The sequence below is a fragment of the Diceros bicornis genome, chromosome 8 (assembly GCF_020826845.1).
Source record: "Diceros bicornis minor isolate mBicDic1 chromosome 8, mDicBic1.mat.cur, whole genome shotgun sequence".
NCBI lineage: Eukaryota > Metazoa > Chordata > Mammalia > Perissodactyla > Rhinocerotidae > Diceros > Diceros bicornis.
In genome coordinates this window covers 7,252,606-7,265,299 of record NC_080747.1, presented here as the reverse complement: position 1 = coordinate 7,265,299, position 12,694 = coordinate 7,252,606, and the positions used below count along the sequence as shown (strand labels likewise).

General features: G+C 51.6%; 1 protein-coding gene across 1 annotated transcript in view; it reads right to left on the bottom strand.

Moving 5' to 3' along the window:
* OTOP1 (otopetrin 1) overlaps positions 1–7,241 on the bottom strand; it is a 31,907-nt gene extending 24,666 nt beyond the window's left edge. Inside the window, exon 1 of the mRNA XM_058546368.1 lies at positions 6,839–7,241. Coding sequence (XP_058402351.1) covers positions 6,839–7,241 — 403 coding nt within the window. The remainder of the gene's footprint in view (positions 1–6,838) is intronic.
* Positions 7,242–12,694: the final 5,453 nt, after the last annotated feature.

The window sequence follows — 12,694 nt, the reverse complement described above, 5'->3', positions numbered from 1 at the left end:
CATCATGACTGGTGGCTACCTGGTCTCTACCCGGACCAGGGCTCCCCCTCCTCCAGGGCTGGGAGGCTTACCACCTCTCAAAGTGCACCCTTCCATCACCAGCTGGTGCTTATACTAGAATGTTCTTCCTTACATTGAACTGCAGTCAGCCTCCCGGAACTGCCACCCTCTTCCTTGGAGATTCTGTCGCCATTTATTCATTCATTCATTCATCCATCCATTCATTCATTTGCTGATTCAGTAAATATCAAGTGACAATTATTACATGTAGGGCATTATGCCGGGAGCTCAGGATATAATGGGGAGCTCATTCAGACAGTGTATCTGTCTTCAAAAGCTCACAATCTGATGAGATCAACGAACAAACTGAATAACACAACCTCCTGCTTGATCAGTGCTGGGAAGAAAATGAAGAGGGTGCTAGGAGAGCATACAGCCCAGGAGCCGCATCTGGTCTGAAGGGATCAGGAAAGGCTTCCCTGAAAAAGGGACTCTTGTTTGCTGGAAGTCAAAGCATGACCTGGAGCTGACGGGAGTGCGGTGGCAGCATTTTCTACCCTGCCATCTCCACAGCCTTTCTCTTCCGGACTGAACATCTTTTCGCTCTTCCTGGGGCCACCCTCCTACAGGTGCCCATGTGAGGCTCAAAGCGGGACAAGATACTCCATGTGCACAGAATACACAGTCTGACTTCCTTTCCAAGGAATGCCAAATGTGCATCAGCTGTTTGGGCAGCCACATTCTCTTATTGATGCTGAAATCCTGACATTATGTTTATATTTTCTGTTAGACCAGAAATCCCATCCAAAAAAAACAAATATGCAAGAAAACGCAAGCAGTTAGGCAAAACTCTCTCATAGTGACCCCAGGCTGGGTCTTGGGGGTCACTGCTCCCCTTCCTGAGGGAATTGCTCAAAACTCCCTGCATGTTGATTTGCTCCAGAATTTTGCTGAGTGCCACTGTCATGCTCAGTTCTCTATATTCTGTGTATTCTTCTATCTTTTTTAAATCCAAGGCAGCTTCCTGAGACCCTACATATTCCTCCCTAAGTCCACTTGATTCCTAACTGATCTCCCAGCTTCCTGTCTTACTTCTCTGAAACCCCGGGTCCCACCCTGCAGACAGAGGGATCATTCTATAACGCAAAGACAATCACATCACTCCTCTCTTTAAAAGCTTCAATGGCTCCCCATTACCCACAGGACAAAGCCAAGGTCTGAAGCCTGCATGTAGGGTTTTACCTAACAAAGATCTTGCCAACATCTCTGGACTCGCTCCAGACTCCAGCAAAAACAAAAGGTCCTCCTCTGGAGACCCTTCCGGAAACCCCTAAACCCTCACTTGCAGGCTACTCTTTTGGCACCCAACCCCTGCACATCCTAATACTGAATCATTCATTTCATAATAATAATATATTTCTCTCACTATGTGCCAGAGGCTTCTCTAAGCATTTTATATGTACTAACTCACTGATTCTCATAACAAACCTACGTGATAGGCGGTATCATCATCCCATTTTACAGATGAGGAAACTGAGGCAGAAAAGTGGAGCTACATGTCCTGCCCGGGGGGCCATGCTCTTGGCCATCATGCTCCGCCGCCCCTCATTGTTTGCACCATCCTCATCCTCTCCTGCACCTCTCCATGCAGGGCCTGATCATTCTGCCATCTCTAGAGCCCAGCCAGTGCCTGGCACAGAATGGGAGCTCATTCCAGGCTATTGAACAAAACTGGACCAAAGGTTCTGCCCAGCCACCACAAAAGTTATCTCCATGCTGTCGGCTTGGCTTCCTTCTCTGTTCCTCTCTGTTAGTTCCAAAGATCCTTCTGCTCGATGGAGAAGACAAGCCAAATTGAAGCGAGGGATTTTGCCTTCTCTGTCACCTGTTAATATCATACCATCCACCCCAAAGCGAAGAGCTTATCCCTCTGCTCTTTCTCACTCTGTTCGAATATTTCCAGTGAAGGGGGGCTTAACCCTCCTCCTGAAGCCCTTTCAGCCTCCTGGCCTGGTAAATGGGGTGATAACACCTACCTCAAGAATTGCTGTGAGAGTGAGACTCTATGCCGAGTGAAAGAAGCTAGTAACAAAGATGACATATTGTATGATTCCATTTATAGGAAATGTCCAGACTAGGTAAACCTAGAGACAGAAAGTAGATTAGTGGTTGCCTAGGGCTAAGGGGGAATAAAAGGTATAGGGGATGAGCGCTGAAGGGTACAGGGTTTCTTTTTGAGATGACAAAAATGTTCTCAAATGGACTGCGGTGATGGCTGACATATATGTGAGTATACTGCAAACCATTGACTTGTGCACTTTAAATGGGTGAATTGTAGAGTATGTGGACTCTATCTCAATAAAGCTATTTTAAAAAAGAAGAAGAATTTCTGGGACACACTGACTTGGTGTGTCTTGGCTTGCTACACCCACAGCAGGGACAGAAGCCTGAGGAAACAAGGCGTGTCTGGAAGGGGCTGTGTCTGCAGAAGAGTGAGGCTATCAAATCAAGATGGGCACGCATTCTGAGGAGAGAAAACAACGTGAAGCCTGGACCAGCATTCATGAACTTGCTGCATCTGCCCTGAAGTCAGCAGGTGGGCTGGAAGTCCATGAGGACCCACACTGATCGCTCCCCGCTCCGGGGTACTAGACGCTGCCACATGACTGCACACTGGGCTTTGCAATCCTGACAACCATCCTCCAGTGGTTCCTCAGAAGTCCTGGCTGCACTACCAGCCTGTGGGCTCCCTAAGTTGCAGGGATTGCTGTTGCATCTTTGTGTCCCTCCCCACTCCCCCCACTCTGCTCTCTGCCACCATCCCCCATGATGCCCACCCCTCTTCACACATGTACTTGGACCCATCTCTCTTAGCAACCTTCACTTTCTCACACACGAGGAGATGTTTCCAAAACCCATCATTGTGTTCCCGACCTTTATCTCTACAACTTGTACAGACACCACCCCTGGGCTGATCTTAAATAAGCAGCTCACATCTGCCCCTTTACTTCTAGTCCCTTAAGGGACAATGAGCATAGTGCTCTGAGCAGCCCATTTCCAGGGATGGCATGCTGAACATAGATGCAATGTGTCATATACATGGGTGTGCCTCATTTTAAGAAAAAAGCACTACGTAAAAATCTGATCTCATAAAAGGAGTAAATTTGGGGGCAACTATTCACATTCACAAAGAAAGAATCGCTGTGACAAATAAATGCTTCTCATGTACCAACATTCTGAACATACTCAATAAACGTAGCTATTACTCTTATTGTTGTCATTCCCATAATTTTGTGTTAATAACACCTCTCTGGGCTTGAGACAGGACAGAAACAATAAAAAAAAAAAAAAAAACTCCCTTTACGGCCTGGCCCCGTGGCTTAGCGGTTAAGTGCACGTGCTCCACTACTGGCAGCCTGGGTTTGGATCCCGGGCGCACACCGACCCACCACTTGTCCGGCCATGCTGAGGCGGCGTCCCACATACAGCAACTGGAAGGATGTGCAACTATGACATAGAACTATCTACTGGGGCTTTAGGGAGAAAAAGGGAAAAAAAAAGTTAAAAAAAAAAAAACTCCCTTTACCACTGCAGTCTTGTAAGAGGCTAGAAACAGAACAAAAACAGGACTCTGGTAATTAACAGGATGAAACAGCTACTCACTGGGTTTCATGTCACTGCACCCACTGGGCTGGCATGAGCTATGCAGGCTGCTATCATTTCTTCAAAAAGAAATCAGTCCCTTTATTTAGCAAATAGAGGAGCTGGATTAATAATCTGTCATTTCTACAGGATTTTTCTTTTTACATAGGTCAATATTTTTTGTTCCAAAGAAAGTCTTCACTGTCTCACACCCAGTAGGTGGAACAGAATGTTTCCCGCTCAAAGAAATGCCTCACAGCCCATACCATAACCCAAAAACTCAGTGCCCAGAATTCCCCAGGTTGGCTCTTTCTCAGAGCCCCACACTTCTAAGACTGTCACAGCAGCCAGGGCAGAGCTAAGACAAACCTGTCTTTCCAGCTATGATTCCAGAGATAACCTCAGTGCCTGCTGGGGCTGAAGGCACTTCCCTTGGCACCATGGCCTCCCAACATTCCTTAGGATGATTAGCCTCTTGCTTCTTTGATGAACCGCAGCTCATTTACAGGGATGGATAGTGCTTTGCAATCCGTGTTCACTCGACATCTCCCAGCTCCTCCCTGAGAGGTAGTCGGGATTCTTATTTTACTGATGAGGAAACCGGAACTCAGAAAGGTGAAGGTAACAGAGCTGAGACATCAAGCCAAGCCTTTCAGAGACAGCACCATTTCCATTACCCACATGCCTCATTTGAATGGTTATGTTATTAGGAGGCAACTTGCTGAGTGTCTAAGCAGCCACCATTTATTGAACACCTACTATGTGCTCTTCCTATATTGCCTTGTTTAATTATCACTAGTTGGTGTCAAATAGACATCTCAAATGTAACACATCCACAAGAGAAATCTTGATTCTGCATCCCTGCTCCTGCTCCTCCCTCGGTCTTCCCAATCTTGGGAAATGGCACCACCATTCACCCACAGACTCAGGCCCCAGTGGTTGGAGTCTTCCTGGAAGGAGGGAGAGAGTGAGGAAGAAGAGGGGAGGTAAGGATAAAGGAAGGAAGGGAGCAAGGAGAGAGGGAGAGAGGGAGGAAGGATGAGGGGAGAGGAGAAAAAGAAAAGGAGAAAAGGAGGGAGAGAGGGAGGGAGGAAAACAGAACAGAAGGGAAGAAGAAGAGGGAGGAGGGAATGAGGAGGGGTGAAGGAGAAAGAAAGGAATGATGAGGAGGGAGGAAGAATGGAAGGAGGGAGGGAAGAAGGGAAGAAGGAAGAACTGAAGGATGGAGGAGGAAGGAAGGGAGGGAGGAACAAAGAAAGGATCGTTCCACTATAGGAAAACACAGCTCAAAGGCTGTGTGTGTAGTATTTTTAGCCTGTGTAAGTCAATACCCTCAAAATAACCTTTCATTCCCATTTGTTTGTTTGTTTTATATGGCACTGGATTCACTGCCATTCACAGAGTCACAAAACCATGAACCTCCCTAAAACAACCATTTTCAGAACAGGAATTTGGGCCATCCTAGAGTTGTGTTCAGTTTTTCCAAAGGCAAGATGAACTAGGCATGGTCCCCGAGCCTAAGAAACCTAAAATCTCATCCGAATGATGAGGCTCATACCCAGCTAGTCATAATACAAGGCAAAGATTGACAAGGACCAAAAAGAGCCTTACACAGAGAGAGCCATGGTGGCCTGTGGGAGTGAGAGTGACTCCTACCAGGTGCCTAGAGAAGTTGGCATTGGGGCTAGACCTTTAAAGGGAATGTGGGTGGGAAGGATGAAAGTGTGCTGGGTACCCATCCTGTACCCAGCAGTCATTGGTCCTGCCAAGTGTGTGATTCCCATTCTACACATGCTGAAACTGGGGGGGTGAGAGGGAAGTGGGGAGCAGATTAAGTAACTTGCCCAAGGTCATGCAAGGAAAGTGAAATCCACACTCGAAGGGAGATTTCCTTTTTTTTTTTTTTGGTGAGGAAGATTAGTCCTGTGCTAACATCTGATGCCAATCCTCCTCTTTTTGCTGAGGAAGGTTGGCCCTGGGCTAACATCCATGCCCATCTTCCTCTACTTTATATGGGACGCCACCACAGCATGGCTTGACAAGCGGTGCATCGGTGCACGCCGGGGATCCCAACCTGTGAACCCCAGGAGGACACGCACTTAACCGCTACAGCACAGGGCTGGCCCCTTGAAGGGAGATTTCAACTCAGGTCTGACAAGAGAATTCAAGCAGAGATGTGTGATGTGTCTGGACCACATGGCCTCTCCCATGAAGATTTCTTGGACAGTGGCTTTCTCCACAACTATACTCCCCACTTCCTCCTCCCTTTGACCAGCATCATGTCTGTTTCCCTTTCAAGAGTGAAAGCTCCTTGAGGAGGGGAAGGTTTCTATTTGGACAATGTTTCAATCAATATGTTGTGAATTCCCAGCAAGCGCTTCTATCCCCCACTGTCTGAACGTTTATCCACCCATTCCTTGCTTCACTCATCCCAACTGCATTCCTTAGCACCTACTCTATGTCAGGACCTGAGGTGACTCTAGGACTAAGAGATGAGCATCATAGAACTCCCCCAGTGTAGTGGAGGGGACAGATGTGTCAACAGGAACAACAGTATTTACCCAGGGCACACTGAGGGTTGGAGAACTGTGGCCAGAACCACAAAGTGGGGGAGGTCAGAAAAGCTTCACTGGGGAGGATGGGGTGTGGCCTGAACCCTGTCTTGGAAAGCAGGGCAGGTGGGAGGCATTGCAGGAGGAGGGAACAAACTCTGCAAAGGCACAGAAACATGGAATACTGTAACAGGAACTGAAAGCCTTTGAGACTGGAGCACAGAATGAGGGCAAAGGAGGAAATATAACTAAAGAGATCATCTGGGGCCAGATCTTAGAATGCCAGGATAGGGAGTGTCATCTCCATCTTGGGGTCAGTGAAACCATTGCAGGGCTTTAAGCCAAGGAAAGATGTGAACAGGTTTGTGTAACTGTAGCTCTAACGATAGAATGTAAGGCAAGAGCCTGAAGGCAGAACCAGGAGGCTACTGCAATAATCCAGGCGTGAGGAAGAAAGAGAAAGAAGGAAGGGCAGGAGCCAGAAAAGATGTTCAGGAAGAGGGAGACAGAAAAGACAAAAGGGAACAAGTCAAAGGAGGAAAGGGCGCACGCAGAGCGGCTGCCAGGCTGCAGCTAGCGGGCGAGCAGGCTGGGTTCGCGGAGCACTCGCCCGCGCGCAGTCGCCCGCCGGCTGGGAAACTCACCGCGGAGCCAGCGCGCGCCGGCGTGCGTGTCCTTGAGGCGGATGAGGCGACGGTGCGCGGAGCTATGGCCCACGTACCACAGCATCCAGAGTAGCTGCAGCAGCATGAGCGCCGTGAGGAAGCAGAGCAGGTCGCTCTTGCCCACGCCCGAGGCGTGCACGGCCCAGGCCAGCAGGAGCAGCAGCCCCGCCACGAACACGTTCAGCCCGTACTGGCTGCTCAGCGCCTCGGCCAGCTTCTGCGGGACACTAGCGCAGACGGCGGCCCGCCGAGGGGCCGGGGACTCCGGGAACCCCGGGGCCGGGCGCTGGGGTGGCGGGCAGACCGCAAGCCCAGACGAGCCCCTGTCCCGGGCCCTATGAGCCGTCCGGGGAGAGGCAGGAGCCCTCTGGCCCTCGGGCATCGTTGAGTGACCTGCACGGAGCCTAGTCCCTGGGGTGGCTGCGGCCCGGGCACCACCTCCTGCCCCTGACCCCTGCCCTTGCCCTGACCCCGCTGCCAACCGGACCCCCCACCCTTGCGCCCCCTCCAATTCCTTCCCCGACGCCCTCTGACAATCGGCCACACTTTCCGGATCACCGTCCGACGCCTGTTCTCCCCGCTTCTGCCCCTCTACCCTGGGTCAGTGTACCCACCCGGTCCGCTTACCACCGTCCCCTACCCGGTTGATCTCAGCTGACCCCGGCTTCTTCGCGCTCCCCAAGGCGCACTGCCCGCTCCTTCTCACTTGGCAATGCCCGGGTCAGCCCTCCCGCCCACTCTGCGACCCACGTAGGCCGTTGCCCGCCCCTGATGCCTCCGACCCGGGTCGGCCCTGCGCAACACCCGCGTGTTCTGCCGCTCCCCTCCCCGCGCGCCGGGACCCCGCCTGCTGTCCGCAGCCCTCTCTCCTGCGCCCGCGCCGGCCGACCGAGCCCTGCCCGGGAGCCCCGGAAACCCTGGCTGGCGACAGGGGCCTCCCGCCGGCTCCCGGGGTGTGGAGGGGAGACAGGGGGTCGCGATGAGCCAGCCCGCGGGAGTGGGCGCGGGAGCGTGGTTTCGGCGAAGCTGGGCGCCCAGGGATCTGCGGGTTTGCGCCCTGCTCCGGGCTGTCCCTGGGCGTCTGCTTCGCGGACCACAGAGTCTAGGTGAGCCTGAAAGTTTCCGTGTGCGAGAGTCTGTCTGTCCTCGTCCCTGCCTATTTCTGCAGTATGTTTTCTCTGTGCAGGTCTATCTGTCTGGCCATCTGTCCTCGGGTGTGTCTGGTTGGGTTGGGGGGGGGTGCCGTGCCGCGCCCATCCCTAGATCTATGAATAGGGGGAGGAGGTGTCTTTTTGTTTGTGTCTATGTTTGTCTGTCGGTCTGATGTACCTGTGTGTCTGCCTGGAATGCCCAGATGCGGATAAGACAGAAGCCAGTTCCCAAGAAAAGAGATCATCTGTCTCCCTCCTCCAAGGGAATGGGGAGCTGCTTCTGGACCGAGCGGAGCTGATGGTGGGGGGTGCCCAGGGTCCTGCCTGGAACCGCGGGAGCCCGAGCGCCTCCCTCAGCCCCGCAGCCCGCCGGAAGCTGACCGGGCCGCCAGAGTGGCCCGCGCAGGAGGTCCCAGTTTTCCGCAAAAGAGCGTCCTAAGGGCAGGCATGGCTGAGGGTGCAGCCGGAGCGGGGAGTTGGGAGGGAGCCGCTGGGGGATGGGAGCCTCAGAGACGGCAGGCAGGCCTCATGGGGGAGCCACCTGTGCAGTAACATGGGGCTCAGCACCCAGGAGGCATCCTCTCCCCTTTGGTTTAATGCTCTGCTGTTGCTATACTGAAATTCTTCATTTTTGATCAAGGGGACCCACATTTTCATTGTGCCTTGGATCTAGCAAATTACATAGCCAGTTCTGATTGCCACAGGGTCCTAGCTGCGGGCGGGTGGAGTCCCGGGTGGGGAGAGAGTCAACCTGAGGACCTTGCCTTGCCTTCCTTCATTTTTTTCAATTCATTCATGTGGTCAACACATATTTATCCAACACTGAATCATTTCCCAGGCCCTGTTCTAGGCACTGGGGATTCAGCTATGAAGGACTGCCCTCACGGAGCTGACACTCAGATGGAGACACACTCAATAGCAAGTATTTATTGAGAACTCCCTGGGAAGCTGGAGAACATCCAACGTGAGACTCAGCCCTGCCCTCTAGGAGCTCATGGCCCAGAGGGAGAGACCCAGCAAGCAGCCCCTGTGAGCAGGGCTGCCTGGAGGGGAGAGTTGGGCCAGCCCTGAGTCTGCCAGAAAGGGTGAGAGGTTCTCAGAGGGGCAGCACCTGCACAGTCTTTACACCTCGGAGTAGCAGATGGCCAGGTGACATGGGGTAGGGCATGGGACAGCGTTCTAGAGAGAGGATGGAACACATGCACAGAAATGACCGTGAAGGCAGGTAGTGGCCAGGGAACATGTCCATCAGTAGGAAGCTTAGAGTGTGCCCTTCAGCTGGGTGTCCCCAGAGCCAAGCCAGGTGGATGCTCAGTAAATAAACCAAGGAGTTAATGAATGCACAAATGGATAGATGCTGCACAAATGAGCAAGCGAGTCCTCCGTCTCATCATCAGATCAACGAGGACACGGGACTCAGTGCTGGGTCTTCCCCCCTGTGCTCCATCCTTGCTTTATTCCTTCTTAGACACATGGTTACCTGGAATGTGCATACATCTGTGGCCTATCTCTCCCACTGTGACGAGAGCTCTATGAGAAGGACGGTGCCTGTCCTGTCCACTGCTGCATCTCCATCACATAGAACAGGGGTGCCCAACACACAGTAGGTGCTCAATAAATGTGTGTTGCATTGTGTCTCCCAAAAGATGTTGCAGTCCTAACCCCCAGTACCTGTGAATGTGAACTTATTTGGAAATAGGGTCTTTGCAGATGATCAAGTTGAGGTGATTAGGGTGGGCCCTAATCCAATATGACTGTGTCCTTATAGAAAGGGGACATTTGGGGGCCGGCCCGGTGGCGCAGCGGGTAAGTGCGCACTCCGCTTCAGCGGCCCGGGGTTCACCGGTTCCGATCCCGGGTGCACACCAACGCACTGCTGGTTAAGCCATGCTGGGGCAGCGTCCCATATAAAGCAGAGGAAGATGGGCACAGATGTTAGCCCAGGGCCAGTCTTCCTCAAGGAAAAAAGGGGAAGATTGGCATCAGATGTTAGCTCAGAGCTAGTCTTCCTCACAAAAAAGGGGGGGGGGCATTTGAAGACAGACACATACAGAGGGAAGATGATGTGAAGACACAGAAAGAATGCCATCCACAAGCCAAGGAACACCTGAAACTACCAGAAACTAGGAGAGAGCCTGGAACAGATTCTTCCTCACAGCCCTCAGAAGGAACTAATCCTGCCGAGACCTTGATCTCGAACTTCTAGTCTTGAGAGTTGTGAGACGATAAATTTCTGTTGTGTAAGCCATCCAGTTTGTGGTCTTTGTTGCCGCAGCCCCAGGACACTAAGCCTCCCTGCTGCTTTACTCTGTGGCCCCGTGGACGCACTTGTCCACCTCTCCATCCCTCTGTTTCCCACATGGCATAATCTATTCTTTCACTGTCTTTCCAATTTTGAGCTTTCTAAAGGCAAGAACTATGTCTGATTCATTCTACTCCCTAGCGCCCAGCATGTGTGTGTGTTTTTTTTTTTTTTCCATTCATTGAGAAATGTGTACTGAGCACCTCCCATGTGCCAGGTACAGGGCCAGGCCTGGGGACAACAAGATGAAACTCACAGTTTGTACCAAATGCCATGGGAGCCTGGAGCTGGGGGCAGGGGGGGAGAGCAAGAGAGAGAGAGCGAGAGCGCGTTTAGTGCCTGGCAGATGGCAGGGGCTCCATGAATGCCCCAGGCCTCCATAAAAACCATCTCTCTCTCCTTTATTTCACTTTACAATTTTATAAAGCACACTCACATCCATTATCTCTTTTTCATACACCAGCTCAAGTCAACACGGATTTGTAGGGAAAGGCACTATCAAGTGGCGATCAGGCAGGTGAGTTCTAAAGCCAGCTGCGAGGTTTGACTCCTGGCTCCATCACTCACTGCTGTGTGACCCTGGACAAGTTACTAAACCTCACTGTGCCTCAATTTCCTCATCTGTAAAATGGAGCTCTTAATAGTAACTATTCTTACAAGTTTCTAGGAGGACAAAATGAGCTAGTACAGACGAAGCACTTTGGAAAGTGCCTGCCAAATACAATGTCCCTAAGACACCTTCTTATTTACTGAGCACCTGCTGTGTGAGACACTGAGCAGAGGCTATGTGGGAGAGGCAGCCAGCTGTCCATCGAACATGTGCTCCCCTTCCACAGTGCGGAGTTGTCAGTGGGAAGGGGCTGCCCAGCCAGGATTCTAATTCCCAGTGCGCCTTGCAGCTAGGTGGGGCCAGGTGATGAAGTCCTGGGCAGTGGAGTACAGGCGGAAGGGATGTGTGCACTCCCAGTCCCAGCCCACGGAAGCCTCCTCTGTGATCCTCCGTATTCTTTCCTACCCCTCCTACCAGCTGGATGTCCACATCGACCCCCAGAGCAACCTCGGGAGCCTGGTGGTGAGGACGGCAGAGCCTGTCAGCCTCAGTCCTCGCAGTGAGTGGTGAAGCAGATTCTTCCTGCTCAAGCTGGACCTTACACGAGTAAGAAATCAAGTTCTATTGTGCTGAGCCACTGCGACTTTGACATTTACCTGTTACAGCAGCTCACGGTACCTTCACTCGTTTAGATCACAAAGATAAATAACATGCAATCCCCATCTGAACATCAGGTGGACTCCCTTCTCCAGCCTACCTCGATTCTTTTTAATAAGCAACGGACTGTAAGTTTCTGGACACAAAAGAGAGACTAAAGTCTGTCCCCCTTACTCTCTACTCAAGACAACGCTAAAACTGATCAAGGAATTTACCCACACTGCTTTCTGCCTTCCACTGATGAAATTTTTTCAAAAGTCGGAGCTACAGAGGACCCTCAGTTTCTTATGACTGGCCCCAGCTCAGTGGTGGGCAGACACGGGGGTCTGAGAAACGGTGGGCTCTGACAGCATCTGGGCCCCTCGCTTTCACCTCCTTCGGAGCACATTACTCCCACCCACGTGCCACTGTGACAGCTGGTCACACGGCGCATCTCAGCATAAGGGACTGGAAATGCCTTGACCAGGCAGCTGCTTTCCAGTGACAATTCAGTGTCATGCAGACAATGGTGAGACATGCTGCCCCCGAGACATGGGCTCCCCAATTTCAACAAGGATGATGGGATTCCAGAGGGGCAGAGGCCAAGTGGCAGTGCTTAAATGCCACAGATAACACAGGCACAGCTACCCTGATGGGCAACAGGACCCAAGTGCCAGTTAGAAGATTTTGCCCCCAGTTACCTTTGATGGTGGCTATATAATCCCAGAGTTTCTAAGAATAAAAGGAGTGAGCAGTGTTTTAGTTTCCTAAGGTGGCTGTAACAAAGTATTACCAACTGAGTGGCTTAAAACAACAGAAATTTATTGTCTCACAGTTTTGGAGCCTTGACGTTGGAAACCAAGGTGTGGGCAGGGCCATGCTCCCTCTGGGGATCTAGGGGAGGATCCTGCCTTGCGTCTTCTAGCTTCTGGAGGCAGCCCGCAATCCTTGGTGTTCCCTAGCTTGCAGCTGCATAACTCCAATTTCTGCCCCCGTCATCACATGGCCATGTTCCCTCTGTCTCTGTCTCTTATCCTCTTCTTATAAGGACACCAATCATATTGGATTAAGGGCCCACCTCACTCCACGATGACCCTGTCTTAACTTATATCGTAATTACATCTACAAAGACCTTATTTCCAAATAAGGTCACATTCACAGGTACTGGGGGTTAGGACTTCAACATATCTTTTGAG